Raw genomic sequence first — 16,817 nt, forward strand, 5'->3', positions numbered from 1 at the left:
GAAGAGGCTATCTAGGAGTCAGCACTAGAGAAAGGAACAGGAGCTGGAAATGAGACTAGGGGCACTCAGCTTCTAGAAGTTGGGGAAATAAGAGGAAGCCAGCAAAGGAGGCTGGGATGTGGCCAGTGACACAGGAGAGAACCCAGAGGCACTGCACAGTTTTAAGAAAATTATCATTTTCCAGAAACAAAATATTCGTTGATCCAAAGCCTGCATATGCTGTTCCTTTACAGAACACATATATGGGCTATCTGGACTACCGGAAGAAGACTATAAAGGACCTCGGCATAAGCCCCAGCACTTGCTCTTTCAATCCTGGTGTGATTGTTGCCAACATGACAGAATGGAAGCACCAGCGTATCACCAAACAATTGGAGAAATGGATGAAAAAAAATGTGGAGTATGTGGAGACCTCTTTACCATTTTTTTCCATGCTTGGGAACAAAATCATTCAGTTAATTTTCTATGCATAACTCAGGCATTAGAAATATTTTATACACATCTGAGATACTTTCCCACAGAGGCACTGTTGAGAAAGGGGCAGTAGATGAAAATTTATTCTCAAATGACATGTCAGAGGAAGCAATATCCTGCAGAATTCCTTATTATATAAAATTTTCTAATAAATTGTTTAATAATGTAACTTTAGATCTTCTCCCAGAATCCTAGTGAACCTTTTCTACTGAAAATCATTTATCTCAGTCAAGTTTCTCCTTCTTATGTAGATTTTTATTATTATTATTCTTTTTTTTAAATTAAAGTTCATTGGGGTGACAATTGTTAGTAAAGTTACATAGATTTCAGGTGTACAATTTTGTAATATATTATTTATACCTCACATTGTGTGTTCATCACCCAGGGTCAATTCTCTTTCCATTACCATATATTAGACCCCATTTATCCTCTTTTAGAGCCCTCTTACCCCCTTACCCTCTCATAACCCCTAAACTATTGTCTATGTCAATGAGTTTCTGTTCCTTCATTTGTTTGTCTTTTTTCTTTTCAGTTTTATATACAACATATCAGTGAAATCATATGGTTCTCTACTTTTCCTGTCTGACTTATTTCACTTAGCAATATAATCTCAAGATCCATCCGAGTTGTCACAAATGGTACTATTTCATCTTTTCTTACTGCCGAATAGTATACCACAACTTTTTATCCTTTCATCCGTCGAAGGACATTTTGGTTGTTTCCATGTCTTGGCCACCATAAAAAAAGCTGCAGTGAACATTGGAGCACACATGTCTTTATGGATAAATAATTTCAGATTTGTTGGGTAGATACCCAGGAGAGGGATTGCTGGGTCATATGGTAATTCTGTTCTTAACTTTTTGAGGACCCTCCACACTGCCTTCCATAACAGCTACACCAGTATGCATTCCCACCAACGGTGTATGAGGGTTCCTTTTTCTCCACAGCCTCTCCAACACTTGTTACTATTTGTCTTGTTGATGATAGCCATTCTAACTGGGGTGAGGTGATATCTCATTGTGGTTTTTATTTGCATTTCTCTGATCATCAGTGATTTTGAGCATTTTTTCATATGTCTATTGGCCATTTGTATGTCCTCTTTGGAGAAATGTCTCTTCAGGTCCTCTGTCCATTTTTCAATTGGGTTTTTTGTTTTTTTGTTGTTGAGTTGTATGAGTTCCTTGTATATTTTGGATATTAGCCCCTTATTGGAGGCACTGTTTGCAAAAATCTCCCATTCTGTTGGTTGCCTCTTTATTTTGTTGATGGTTTCTTTTTCTGTGCAGAAGATTTTAGTTTGATATAGTCCCATTCATTTATTTTAACTTTTACTTCCCTTGCCTTTGAAGTTAAATTCATAAAATACTCTTTGAATCCAAGGTCCATAAGTTTAGTACCTATGTTTTCTTCTATGCAGTTTATTGTTTCAGGTCTTATGCATAGGTTTTTGATCCATTTTGAATTAATTTTGGTACATGGAGACAGATAGCAGTCTAGTTTCATTCTTTTGCATGTGGCTTTCCAATTCTCCCAGCACCATTTATTGAAGAGGCTGTCTTTTCTCCATTGTATGTTTTTTGCTTCTTTGTCAAAAATTATGTCCATATTTATGTGGCTTTATTTCTGGGTTCTCAGTTTTATTCCTTTGGTCTGTGTGTCTGTTTTTCTGTCAGTACCATGCTGTTTTGATTACTGTTGCCCTGTAGTACAAGCTGAAGTCAGGGAGTGTGGCACCTCCAGCAAAGGGCTTCAGTTTTTCACCGTTAATTATGATATTAGCTGAGGGTTTGTCATATATGGCCTTTATTATGTTAAGGTATTTTCCTTCTATACCTATTTTATTAAGTGTTTTAATCATGAATAGATGTTGTATCTCGTCAAACGCTTTTTCTGCATCAATTGATGTATGATTTTTGTCCTTTATTGTGTTTATCTAATATATCACATTGATGTATTTGCATATGTTGAACCATCCTTGTGCCCCTGGCATGAACCCCACATGGTTGTGATGAATAATCTTTTTAATGCATTGTTGCATTCGATTTGATAGAATTTTGTTTAGGAGTTTTGCATCTGTATTCATCAGAAATATGTTTGTAGTTTTCTTTTTTTGTATGTTATCCTTACCAGGTTTTGGTATCAGGGTAATGTTGGCCTCATAAAATGAGTTAGGGAGTATTGTCTCTTCTTCAGTTTTTTGGAAGAGTTTGAGTAGGATAAGTATTAGATTCTCTTTGAAGGTTTGGTAGAATTCACTAGTGAATTCTACCATCTGGTCCCGGACTTTTGCTTTTGGGAAGGTTTGTGATGACTGATTTAATTTCCTTACTGGTGCTCGGTCTATTTAGATTTTCCAAATCTTCGTGATTCAGTCTAGGAAGGCTATATGTTTCTAAGAACTTTTCCATTTCTTCTAGATGACTGAATTTGGTGGCATATAGTCCTTCATAGTATTCTTGGATGATCCTTTGTATTTCTGTGGCATCCCCTCTTTCATTTCTGATTTTATTAGTGTCTTCTCTCTTTTTATCTTAGTGAGTCTAACCAAGGGTTTGTCAATTTTATTAATCTTTTCAAAGAATAAGCTCTTTGTCACATTAATTTTTTCTATTGTCTTTTTGTTCTCTATTTCATTTAGTTCTCCTCTGATTTTTATTATTTCCTTTCTTCTGCTGATCTTGGGTTTCACTTGTTCTTCTTTTTCTAGTTCTTTAACGTATAACATGAGGTTATTTGGGATTTTCCTTGTTTCTTGAGATAGGCCTGTAATGATATAAATTTCCCTCTTAAAACTGCTTTTGCTGCATCCCCAAAATTTTGATAGGATGTATTTTTGTTCTCATTTGTTTCTATGTATCTTTTGATCTCTCTTATTTCTTCTTTGACCCAGTCATTCTTTAAAAGTACGTATGTTGTTTAATCTCCACATATTTGTATTTTTTCCTGCTTTCTTTTTGTAATTATATCCAATTTCAAAGCCTTGTGATCAGAGAATATGCTTAGTGTGATTTCAGTCTTCTTAAATTTGCTGAGGCTAGTTTTATGTCCCAATATATGGTCTATCCTTGAGAATGCTCCAGGTACACTAGAAAAAAATGTATAGTCTGGTGTTCTAGGATGAAGTGCTCTATAAATGTCAATTATGTCCATTTCATCTAATGTCATTTAGGGCTGCTATTTCTTTATTTTCTCTTTGAATGATCTATCCGTAGCTGTCAATGACGTATTTAGGTCCCCTAGTATAATTGTGTTTTGGTCAACTTCTTCCTTTAGTTCTGTTAGTGGTTGCTTGGTATATTTCGGTGCTTCCTGACAGGTCCAGTGGGCTCTCAACCACAACGTTGAGGGGCATCACTATTGATGACTGTTATGTCTTCTTGTTGTATAGTCCCCTTTACCATTATGAAATGTCCATTTTTGTCTCTTGTTACCTTTTTTATCCTGAAGTCTGTTTCATCTGCTATCAGTGTGGGAACACCTGATTTTCTCTGGATACCATTTGCTTGGAGTGTCAATTTCTACCCTTTCATTTTTGAGTCTATGCTTGTCCTTGTAGCTGAGATGTGTCTCTTGGAGACAGCATATGGTTGGGTTTAGTTTTTTGATCCAATCTGCTACTCTGTGCTTTTCTATTGGTGAGTTCAGTCCATTTACATTTAGGGTGATTATTGATATGTAAGGATTTCCTAGCTTTCTGTCTTTGGTTTTCTGGTAAGACTGTCTCTCCATTGTTTCTTTGCCTTTTTGTTGTTGTCTATTATAATTTCTGTGTGGTGGTATTCTATGATTTTTCTCTCTGTTTCTTCTTTTATTACATTATATATTTCAGTTCTGGATTTTTTTTGAGTAGTTACCATTAAGTTATGTAAAAGAGAGTTTCATATTTAGAGTATTCAATTTTCTTCAGCATGCTTACTTTCTCCATTCCCATATTCTGGTTCAGGCCTTTACTCTCCCCCCCTTTTATGTTTCGGTTGCCACAAGTTGTCCCTGTTGATGGTGGTCTAATAGCCTCCTTTAGTATTTCTTGTAGTGCACGTCATGTGTTAGAAAATTCCCTCAGCTTCTGTATGTCTGGAAAGGTCTTTATCCCTCCTTCATATCTGAAGGATATCTTTGCTGGATATATTATTCTTGGCTCATAATTTCTCTTTCAATAATCTGAATATTTGATTCCACTCCCTCCTGGCTTGTAGAGTTTCTGCTGAAAAATATGATGATAATCTAATGGGCTTTCCTTTGTAGGTTACTGTCTTCTTTTCCCTGGCTGCCTTGAGGATTCTTTGTGATTAATTTTTGACAGCTTCAATACAATATGCCTTGAAGAAGGCCTATTGGGGTTGAGGTAATTAGGTGTTCTATTTGCTTCTTGGATTCGAGGATCCAGTTCTTTCCAAAAGTTTGGGAAGTTCTTGTTGACTATTTGTTTGAATATGCTCTCTGTTCCCTTCTCTCTTTCTTCTTCTGTATGCCCATTTTTCTTATATTGCTCTTTCTGATGGAACCAGAAAGTCCTTGTAGAGTTCTTTCATTTCTTTTAAGTCTCAAGTCTCTTTCTTCTTCCATCCGTGTCATTTCCAGATTTCTATCTTTGATGTCACTGATTCTTTCCTCCATCTGGTCAACTCTACTACCTAAGCTGGCTATTTCATTCTTCATTTGTTTCACTGAGTTCTTTTATTTTTTTTAATTAGTTTCAGGTACACAAGACAAAATAATACTTAGGCGTTTATCATTTATATTCCTCACACTGTGTGAACCCCCTACCCCCCACCCACTATCCCCCTGACATCTCACAGAGACATTACATTTCCACTGTCTCTATTCCTAATGCTGTACTTCTCTTCTTGTAAGTATATACATACATATATGTACATATATATGTATATATATAAAATTATAGTTTGCATTCATTATTGTTCAGCTTCAGGTGTACAGTGCAGTGATCAGGCATCTACACCATCCCTGAGGTGGTCTCCCAAATGGGACAAGTGTCCATTGGATACCCTGCAAAATCTTTACATTATTGATTACATTCCCCAAATTAATTTTCAAAACCCCATGGCCATCTTGTGGTTACCGACTGTTTTCTAATCCCATCACCTTCCCCCTTATCCCCAACCCCCGCCCATCTAGCAACCCTCAGTTTTTCCTCTATGTCTCCCAAACTGTTTCTGATTAGCTCATTCACTTATTCTTTTCTTTAGATTCCACATGTAAGTGAGATCATATGGTATTTGTCTTTCTCTGTCTGACTTATTTTACTTAACATAATGTTCTCTAGGTCCATACATGTTGTTGCAAATGGTAAGATTTCTTTCTTCTTTATGGCTGCATAATACTCCATTGTATAAATGTACCACAGTTTCTTAATCCAGTCATCTACCGATGGGCATTTTGGTTGTTTCCATGTCTTGGCTATTGTGTATAGTGCTGCAATAAACATAGGAGTGCATAAAGATTTTTGAATTAGAGTTTTGGATTTCTCTGGATAGATGCCTAGGAGTGGAATTGCTGGATCATAAAGTAGTTCCATTTTCAGATTTTTGAGATACCTCCATACTGTTTTCCATAGTGGCTGCACCAATCTGCAATCCCACCAACAGTGCACAAGCGTTCCCTTTTCTCTACATCCCCGCCAGCACTTGTTGTTTGTTGATTTATTGATGATAGCCATTTTGACTGGGGTGAGGTGGTATCTCATTGTGGTTTCTATTTGCATTTCTCTGATGGTTAGTGAGGTTGAGCATTTCTTCATATGTCTGTTTGCCATCTGTATGTCCTTTTTAGAAAAATGTCTCTTCATGTCCTCTGCCCATTTCTCAGTTGGGTTGTTTGTTTTTTTGGAGTTGAGTTGAGTGAGTTTTTTTATAAGTTTGTGATATTAACCCCTTATCAGATATATCATTGGCAAATATCTTTTCCCATTCAGTAGAATCCCTTTTTGTTTTATTGATGGTTTCCTTTGCTGTGAAAAAACTTTTTAGTTTGATGTAATCCCGCATGTTTATTTTTTCTCTTACTTCCCTCGCATGAGGGGAAAAAATCAGTAAAAATCTTACTCCGGGTAACGTCTGTGAAGTTGCTTCCTATATTTCCTTCTAGGAAATATATTTTCTTCCTATATTTTCTTCTAGGAATTTTATTATCTTAGATTTAAGTCTTTAAGCCATTTTGAATTTATTTTTATATATGGTGTAAGGAGGTGGTCCAGCTTCATTTTTTTGCATGTTTCTGTCCAGGTTTCCCAGTGCTATGTATTGAATAGTCTGTCTTTACCCACCATACATTCTTGCTTTCATTGTCGTAGATTAAATGACCATATAGGCATGGATTTATTTCTGGACTCTCTATTCTGTTCCATTGATCTATGTGTGTTTTTATGCCAGTAGCATGCTGTTTTGATTACTGTAGCCTTGTAGTGTAATTTGATGTCAGGTATTGTTATACCTCCCACTTTGTTCTTATTTCTCAAGATTGCTGAGGCTATCCGGGGTATTTTATGGTCCCATATAAATTTTAGAATTACATGTTCTATTTCTGTGAAAAACGTCGTTGGTAGTTTGATAGGAATATGTATATTGCCTTAGGCAGTATGGACATTTTAACTATATTAATTCTTCCTATCTATGAACATGGTATGTGTTTCCATCTATTTGTATCTTCTTTCATTTCTTTCCTCAGTGTCTTATAATTTTCTGAGTACAGATCTTTTCTTCTTTGGTTAAATTTATTCCCAGGTATTTTATAGTCTTTGGAGCAATTGTAAATGGGATTTTTTCTTTTTAATTTCTCCTTCTGATGTTTTATTATTGGTATATACAAATGCAACTGATTTCTGAATATTAATTTTGTATCCTGCTACTTTACTAAATTCATCTATCAGCTCTAATAGTTTCTTGGTGGAGTCTTTAGGGTTCTCTCTATATAGTATCATGTCATCTGCATATAATGACAATTTTACTTCCTTCTTACCGATTTCGATGCCTTTTATTTCTTTTTCTTGTTTGATTGCTGTGGCTAGAACTTCCAGCACTATGTTGAATAGAAGTAGAGAAAGTGGGCAACCTTGCCTTGTTCCTGATCATAAGGGGAATGGTTTTAGCTTTTCCCCATTGAGTATGACGTTAGCTGTGGGTTTATCATATATGGTCTTTATTATGTTGAGATATGATCCCTCTATTCCCACTTTCCTAAGGGTTTTTATCATAAATGGCTGCTGGATTTTATCAAATGCTTTTTCTGCATCTATTGCTATGATCATGTGATTTTTATTTTTCATTTTGTTAATGTGGTGTATCACATTAATTGATTTGCAGATGTTGAACCACCCTTGCATACCAGGGATGAATCCCACTTGATCATGGTGTATGATCTTTTTAATGTATTGCTGAATTCTGTTCGCTAATATCTTGTTGAGGATTTTGGCATCTATATTCATTAGAGATATCGGCCTGTAGTTTTCTTTTTCTGTGGTGTTTTTGTCTGATTTTGGGATCAGGGTGTTATTGGCTTCGTAAAAAGTGTTTGGGAGTCTTCCCTCCTTCTGGATTTTTTGGAAGAGCTTGAAGAGAATAGGAGATAATTGTTTTTTGAACGTTTTGTACAATTCACCTGTAAAACCATCTGGTCTAGGGCTTTTGTTTGTTGGGAGATTGTTGATTACTGATTCAATTTCCCTGATGGTAATCAGTCTATTCAGGTTTTCTGTTTCTTCTTGAATTAGCCTTGGAAAGTTGTACACTTCTAGAAAATTGTCCATTTCTTCCAGATTGTCAAATTTGTTGGCATATAGTTGCTCATAGTAATTTCTTAAAATTTTTTGTATTTCTGCAGTGTCTGTTGTCACTTCTCCTCTTTCATTTCTGATTTTATTAATTTGGGTCCGCTCTTTTTTTTTAATGAGTCTGGCTAAAGGTTTGTCAATTTTGTTTATCTTCTCTAAGAACCAATTCTTGGATTCATTGATCTTTTGCATTGTTTCTCTAGTTTCTATTTCATTTATTTCCACTCTGATCTTTATTATCTCCTTCCTAGTACTCCCTTTGGGCTTATTTTGCTGTTCTTTTTTCAGATCCCTTAAGTGTGAAGATAAACTGTTGATTAGTGATGTTTCTTGTTTCTTTAGGTAGGCCTGCAATGCTATGAATTTCCCTCTTAGGACTGCTTTCGTGGCATCCCATAGATTTTGGGTCATCGTGTTTTCATTTTTGTTTGTCTCAAAATATGTTGATTTCTTCCTTGATTTCCCGGTTGACCCATTCATTATTTAGTAATATGTTATTCGGCCTCCATGAATTGATGTGTCCCAGTTTTTTTTCCTGTAGTTCATTTCTAATTTCATAGCACTGTGGTCAGAGAAGACAATTGGTATGATTTCAATATTCTTAAACTTATCAAGACTTGTTTTGTGGCCTAATATATGGTCTGTCTTGGAAAATGTTCCATGTGCACTTGAGAAGAACGTGTATTCTGCAGCTTTGGGGTGAAATGCTCTGAAAATATCGATTAAATCCAAGTGGTCCAATGTGTCATTTAAGGCTGTTGTTTCCATATTGATTTTCTGTCTAAAGACCTGTCTCTTGTTGTCAGAGGTGTGTTGAAGTCCTCTACTATGATAGTGTTACTGTTGATCTCTGTCTTTATGTCAGTCAATATCTGTTTTATATATTTAGGTGCTCCTATGTTGGGTGCATAGATGTTTACTAGGGTTATGTCCTCTTGTCGGATCGATCCCTTTATTATTATATAGTGCCCTTTTTGTCTTTTAGTATGTTCTTCATTTTAAAGTCTATTTTGTCAGATATAAGTATTGCAACTCCAGCTTTATTCTCATTTCCGTTTGCATGAAATATCTTACTCCAACCCTTCACTTTCAGCCTGTGTCTTTTGATCCGAGGTGAGTCTCTTGTATACAGCATATACAAGGGTCTTGCTTTCTTATCCACTCAGCCACCCTATGTCTCTTGATTGGAGCATTTATTCCATTTATATTTAAAGTGATTATTGATAGGTACATAGGTATTGCCATTTTTAAATTTGTAGTTAGATTGTTTTCATCTTTCTTCTATTTATAGAAGTCCTTTTAGTATTTCTTGCAATGCTGGCTTGGTGGTAATAAATTCCTTTAGCTTATTCTTTTCTGGGAAGCTCTTAATCTCTCCATCAACTTTAAATGATAGCCTTGCTGGATAAAGCAATCTAGGTTGTAGGCCTTTGTTTTCCATCACTTTGAGTATCTCCTGCCACTCCCTCCTGGCCTTCAATGTTTCTGTAGAAAAGTCATTTGATAGTCTTATGGAGTTCCCTTGTATGTAACCCTGTCTTTCTCTTGCTTCTTTTAGGATTCTCTCTGTCTTTAACCTTTCCCATTTTAACTATAATGTGTCTTGGTGTGGATCTGTTTGGGTTTATCCTGGTGGGAACTCTCTGCACTTCCTGGGCTTGTATGTCAGTGTCCTTCATCAGGTTAGGGAAGTTTTCGGACATTATTGCTTCAAATATGTTCTCAATCCCTTGCTTCCTCTCTTCACCTTCTGGTATTCCTATGATGCGCATGTTGTTGCGCTTGATGTTATCCCAGAGGTCTCTTAACCCATCTTCATTGTTTTTTATTCTTTTTTCTTTCTGTTATGTTTGGGTGATCTCTGCTAATTTGTCTTCTAAGTTGCTGATTCGATCCTCTGCTTCATCTAACCTGCTGTTAATTCCTTCAAGTGAGTTCTTTATTTCAGTAATTGTGTTCTTTAGTTCTAACTGGTTGTTCATTATGATTTCTCTATCCTTCTTTATGTCATCTCTAAGCTCCTTAAACATTCTTATCATCAGTGTTCTGAACTCTGTCTCTGATAGGTTGGTTACCTCTGTTTCATTTGGTTCCATTTCTGGAGGTTTCTTCTGTTCTTTTATTTGGGACATGTTTCTTTGTTTCCCCATTCTGGCTGACTCTCCGTGTTTGCTTTGCTGTATTAGGTAGATTCCCTACAGTTCTTAGTTTTTGCTGGGTTATCTTATGTAGTATGTGCCTTTTATATTTGACTTGCACTACTTCGTTCTTCTCCTCTGCGTGTGCTCCAAAGGTGACTCTTGTGTTGTGTTGTTGTGTATATTGTCCTGTTAAAGAAGATCTTTAATTGCTTTTCGCTTGTGAGTAGGTGGGGTTAACTCCTAGGTTGACTAGTTGTGAGACTTGGCTCTGCCCACTGCTGGTTGTTCTGCTGAGTGAGGGTTGACCACTTAAATGTGGTTTGGCCTCTATGGGCTCTTGTGCCTGTAGAGAATTCCCTCTGGGTGTGTGACTTGTAGGTCAAACCCGGTAGTACTCTGGTTTTGTCTGGAGTTGGCCTCTGGGTATGTTGAATCTCGTGCCTCTTAAGCTGGGCCCTGGTAGGGCAATTTCAGAACAAAGCAAATCACCAAGCACAACAACAACAACAACAAAGAAAAAATCAAATACCTTCACACGTAAAAACAACCGACAACCCTCACTCAACACAGGCAAAGATATCAAAGATATAAAGACAAAACAAAACAATACAAAACCAAAAGCAGCACCAGTCGACTTAAGCCCACCAAGTAATCTCCAGGTTGTCCTCTGCTGTACCAAAGAGTCCTCTGCGTATTGTGCAGGCAGAGCCAGTCACCTGGTGTCCAGAGTGACGTTGGAACTGCAGATTTAGATGTGGGGGGCTGAGGGGTCTGGATGGTAGTTTCTACAAAGTCAGTGCAGTTTCTGCTCTTGCCTGCATATATGCGCACTGAGAGTAGCACCACCAGCCCTGTGTCCAGTTCTCCTGAGTCTTAGGGTACTTCTTCCGTGTGTGTGTGTGTGTGTGTTTGTGTGTGTGTGTGTGTGTGTGTGTGTGTGTGGTGAGCGGGAGATTTCTGAGCTGCTGAAAGCCCAGAGCTGTGTCTGCTGCTTACTGCTGATCCCTGGGAGTGCCTCCGCAGTTGTAATTGCCCTGCCCTTGGCAGGCCAGAAAGGGTCGGGGCTGGGATGGAGGGGTCTTCTCTCTCCCAGCCCAGCCATGTCACACTCTTCCTGCAGGCCAGAGAAGGTGGTGGCTGGGGGTAGAGGAGTCTCTTCTCTCGTAGCCCAGCAAAAATCACACTCTTCCCAGCCTCTTCCCTGGGTTAGAGCTGCCTGCCAGTCTTCCCAGAGCCTGAGCACTAAGGCTCCTCTGTAATCTGACACTACTCCTCAGTTCAAGGGCCAGTTTAAGTCTCTGGAAGGGCGGGGGTAGGATTGAAAGAGGTCGGGAGGGGCCCAGGTATGGAGTTTGTGTCCTAGGGCCCAACTGGAGGTCTCACTGAGGTCATTGCCACAAATGCTGGATATGATGCCCCCTCGGCATGAGAGATCAGCTGTGGGACGCAGGGAAAGAGTCCACCTCCTGGCTTTTGTGTTCTCTGTTCCATCCTGGGATCCCCTATGTCTCTGCAGCTGCTGATGCGGGCTGCAATTCCACAGCCACAGGTGTGGACCGCGTTTCCACAGCCACAGATGCGGGCCACATCTCCACTCCGCTCCCTTCCCTCTTCCCCTGCTCGCCCAATTTGCCCACCTTCAAGTAATCCTTGCACGAGTTTCTTAGCTGTTCTGCGTGATGAGCAGAGAGTCCTTTGATGGGTTATAGATGTCCCGTTTGTGATAAGATCCGAAGAACTCAAAAAGTGCGCCCTGCTGCCGCCATTCCTATGACTTCACTCTCACTGAGTTCTTAATCTCCAGAAATTCTATTTGGTTCTTTTCTTTTCTTGTCTTTTCTAAGATTTTACTGGGGAAGGGGAACAGGACTTTATTGGGGAACATTGTGTACTTCCAGGTCTTTTTCCAAGTCAAGTTGTTGTCCTTTCAATCTTAGTTGTGGAGGGTGCAGTTCAGCTCCAGGTCCAGTTGCCATTGTTAGTTGGGAGGGGGCACAGCCCACCATCCCTTGAGGGAGTCGATCCGGCAACCTTGTGGTTGAGAGGACACGTTCCAACCAACTGAGCCATCGGGAGCTCAGCTCAATGTGCCGTGTTCAATCTTAGTTGCAGGGGGCGGAGCCCACCATCCCTTGTGGGAGTCAAGGAGTCAGTCGAACTGGCAATCTTGTGGTTGAGAGCCCACTGGCCCATGTGGGAATTGAACCGGCAGACTTCAGCGTTAGGAGCACAGAACTCCAACTGCCTGAGCAACCAGGCTGGCCTCTATTTGGTACTTTTTTAAAATTTGAATCTCTTTGGTATAATGGTTCATTATGTTCCGTGATTGTGTTTCATTAAACTGCCTGTTTTTTTTGCATCTCGAATTTTTTTTTGAACTGCAATCTTGAATTCTGTCATTTAAGTCACATATTTCCATGTATTTAAATTCATTTTCTGGAGACTTTTCATTTTCTTCCTGAGCTGTATTGTTATCTTGGTTATTCATGGCAATTAATGATTTATTATTTCTCTTCCTAGACACCTACAGGAGTGGGTTCTGAATCAGGCTGATAGGATGGGTTCTGTCTTTTGTTTTCCAGTAGGTGTTGGTAGAATGTTTTATTTTCTCTCCGACTGTAGCCGTTTATTCTTTCTCACACTGCAGTGTTATATTTTCTCTGCACTATTCCGGCTTCTCACACAATGGGGTGTTCCCTGGAAGGCCGGCTTCTCCTCTGTGAACAGTTCGCCTGGGTCATAGGACGCTGCCTCCATAGGGGGACGTGGAGAGCTTCTGAAATTCCAAAGCTCTTCCTGTACCAGATTCTGTAGATTTATTTTTAAGAATTACTTTATAAAGGCAACTTTGTTTCTTAGGGTTGAATTTTTCAAAATTTATCATTTTTCATTACTGAAGTTTTAAATGGAGATAATTAAACACAACCACTATAATTATGACATTGTATTTCCCTTCTTTTTTCTGGACACTTTTAGTACTATGTAATCTTGAATTTGTGAATAAAGTTATTCTAAATAATGTAGGATCAGAATTTTATCTGTTTGCCATAAAAAAATCCTGAGAATTAAAATGGCAAAGTATTAGTACTCTGTGTGAATGTAGGTGAAATACATGGAAGTTCATGGTATTCTTTTCACAATTTTGTGTAGATTTGACAATTTTCAAAATAAAAAGTTGTGGGAAAATGAAAGGGTATAGTTTTGTTATATAGTGAGAGACTGTCTTACATCTTTTAAAATTATTAGATTCTACCTTATCTGAGTCTGTGGGGCTCCAGACCAAATGCTGCTTTTCTATTTCTTTTCTTAGGGAAAATCTCTACAGCAGCTCCCTGGGAGGAGGGGTGGCCACTTCCCCAATGCTGATTGTGTTTCATGGAAAATACTCCACAATCAACCCCCTGTGGCACATAAGGCACCTGGGTAAGTACTTTAGAAAAACAACGCAAATGAGCATTTTATAGACTCAGTGAGCACCAAGATGGGGAAAACGTGCTATAGCACCAGCTTCCTCAATTCAAATCCTTCTAGGTGACCTTGGAGATTACCTTGGACACATTATTTAACCCTCACTGCTCAAATTCTGCAAATGCAGCTGATAAAAATGGCCGACCAGAGAGCTGTGTTTCTAGGAATGCATGAAAAGCAATTAGACTCACGCTTAGCATACAGTACGTGACAGATAAACATTAACATAGAACTTTCACTGTCAAATTTTTTCCCCATGCCTTTATTACACTTTTGCAGTAGCCAGAGTGGACAAAACCAAATGAATTAGCATAATGGCTTTGATGCATTGAGACAGCTGACAGTTTATCTAAGTTGTCTACTAGTCGTGTACTATGAGTCCCTTAGCAGTCTTATTCCCTCTTCACTACAGGAGTGCAGGCTCTAGGATGTGGGTTGGAATCCCGACTCTGCTATTATGATCTTGGGCAAGTTACTCAACCCCTGTGTGCCTTAGTTTCATTTGTAAATTGAAGCTTACAGAACCTTATAAAGTTTTTTTTTTAATATATAAGGAATAAATTACCTAATACATGTAAATTGTTTAGAATAGAACCAGGCACAGAAGACATTCACATTCATCCAAACACGTGGCCACAACCCATGAGCCAAAACCCCTGGGCTAGACCTGTTTATAAATTTAAAAAGGTTTTGAATTTAAGAAAGGTAATGTGGTTCACATACTTACATTATACAATACCCCGAGTTGGATTTAGGTTTTGCTGCCATAGAAGTTTTTAAAAATCCTTTTGTTTATAAACATTGGGGGATTATTTTAGAATTGGAGATGATTATGGGTTTATCTTTACCAGGTGCCCACTACATTGCCAAGAACTGAGCTAAGTTCTGGTGATAAAGGTGAACATTATTTCTAAGAACACTCCTGCAAGGTGGTAGTCCCTTACTCTCCCTTTTAAAAGAAACGACAGACAAAAATGGAAGCTGGATTCCTATCTCCCCTTAATGAGTTCCTGTCTCCCCTTAATGATTCTATATAGATTTGCTTCTGCCTCATTACCAGAATCTTTCCTGATTTTCCTGAGCATCTGTATGCACGTAAGAGTGACACAGGGAAGTTAAGGACACTATTTTTCCATCTGATTTCATTTATAGTAATGTTGAGTTCACTGCTAGGTCAAATATCAAGATTTCTGTGTAATGAATGTGCAGAAAATCCCATCAAGGTAGAATGTCTATAAAAAATGTTGTGTAGGAACAGCTATGCGGAGCTTAGACCGATAATGTTAGAGCATGTTATGATCTTGGAACAGAGACTCAGAATTACATCGTATAAATTATCTAACTTATTCACAAGTAGGACGGGGCAGGATCTTCCAAGGGGGAAATTCCTTTTTCTTTGTAGAACAGAACCTTTTGTGTACTGAAGGTTTGGGAATCAGCGATGGTCTGCAAAGTAAATCTACTCAGTGATCATTTGAAAAATGACTCGGTTTTAGAGTGTTCTGAAAGAAGAAAGCAATGTTAACGCTGATGGGTATTAACTTTGAGTCTAAACAGAGAGACTTAAGATTTTAAAAATTTATGAAAACCATTCAGCTAAAAGCAAAACTGCAAGCCCCTACAGAGTCCTTCAGTCACGGAGCTGAGAGACGTCCTACTTAGTGGAGATTTATCACACGAAGGTGCCTCTTCCCAAATGAGTATTACTTTTGTATAGATTCTTTGGAAGTTGGTGATTATTCCAATTATGTCACTTCAGCCTGAGATACTGAGCTCCTCTTCTGCAACTGCTCTCACCGACATGTTTATGAGTAACAGAAGACAGTTTCTTGTTTTTTTTTCTCACATTGTATGTTAAACTAGAATAACATAAACTAGAATAACATAATTCTAGATATTTACATCTTTTTACTCAATGGACTTTCAGTTGTTTTTCAAAAATATCAAATTCCCTTTCTTAGGAAGAAAATTTAACACCATAGAGGATATATTTAAAATATGTAAAAAAGATTTACATTCACAAGTTCTTAACGTCCTTCTGAAAGAGATGTTCTATATGTAAAAAAGATTTACATTCACAAGTTCTTAACGTCCTTCTGAAAGAGATGTTCTAAAACTATTCTGAGCAACGGCAATATTAGGGTAAATGCATAGTCTCTAAGTGATTACTTATGAAGGGAATACTATTCCAATGGAGATAGCTGTTTGTTAACAAGTAGATCTTTTCTTGGTCACATTTCATACGGTAAAAATAAGACCATTTAAAAGAAAATGTTGCTATATTCAGGGAAAATGTAGAAAAACAAGAACTCCTATAAATGCTAGGTTGGAGGGAAACTATTACAAATTCTTTTGTGGACAATCTGGCACTCTCCTATCAAAATGTAAAAGGCACACACCCTTTAATCTAGCAATTCCACTTAGAAGATTTTTATCCTACGGATATATTTGTATACATGCACAAAATATGCATAGACGACTGTTCATTGTAGCAATGTTTATGCTGGTGAAGGGATAGAAACAACCTAAATCTCCTTAATAAGAAACTCCCTAAAGAAATAATCATATATTCAGTCTATGTAGTCATTAAAAATAATTCAGTAAATCCACATATACTACTGTGGAAAGTTTCCTAAGACAGTAACTTTAAAAGGCAAGTTACAAATATATTTAAAAGTACATCTACAGTATGTGTATGTACACACATACATGATATATATACATGCATATTTACATACATACTGCTGTACAGGTAGAACATTACTGATAGGATTTCTTGAGAAACTCTAACAATGGTTATTTTTGAGATTTAGGATGGCTGGTAATTTCATTGCATACTCTTTGATTTGTTTAATTTTTATGTTTTTCATAATGAACATGCATTCAATTTTTAATATAAAAATTTTATTTTCTAACAAGCCTATTACTTTTCTCTAAACACAATGAAG

General features: G+C 37.7%; 1 protein-coding gene across 4 annotated transcripts in view; it reads left to right on the top strand.

Moving 5' to 3' along the window:
• The window catches only part of GLT8D2 (glycosyltransferase 8 domain containing 2), a 53,240-nt gene that overhangs the window by 34,172 nt on the left and 2,251 nt on the right, over window positions 1–16,817 (top strand). For all 4 annotated transcript variants that reach the window (XM_081060383.1, XM_081060384.1, XM_081060386.1 and 1 more), the window contains 2 exons: window positions 234–400; window positions 13,712–13,824. In XM_081060383.1, coding sequence (XP_080916509.1) covers window positions 234–400; window positions 13,712–13,824 — 280 coding nt within the window. The remainder of the gene's footprint in view (window positions 1–233; window positions 401–13,711; window positions 13,825–16,817) is intronic.

The sequence above is a fragment of the Rhinolophus hipposideros genome, assembly GCF_964194185.1.
Source record: "Rhinolophus hipposideros genome assembly, chromosome: 9".
Classification (NCBI taxonomy): Eukaryota; Metazoa; Chordata; class Mammalia; order Chiroptera; family Rhinolophidae; genus Rhinolophus; species Rhinolophus hipposideros.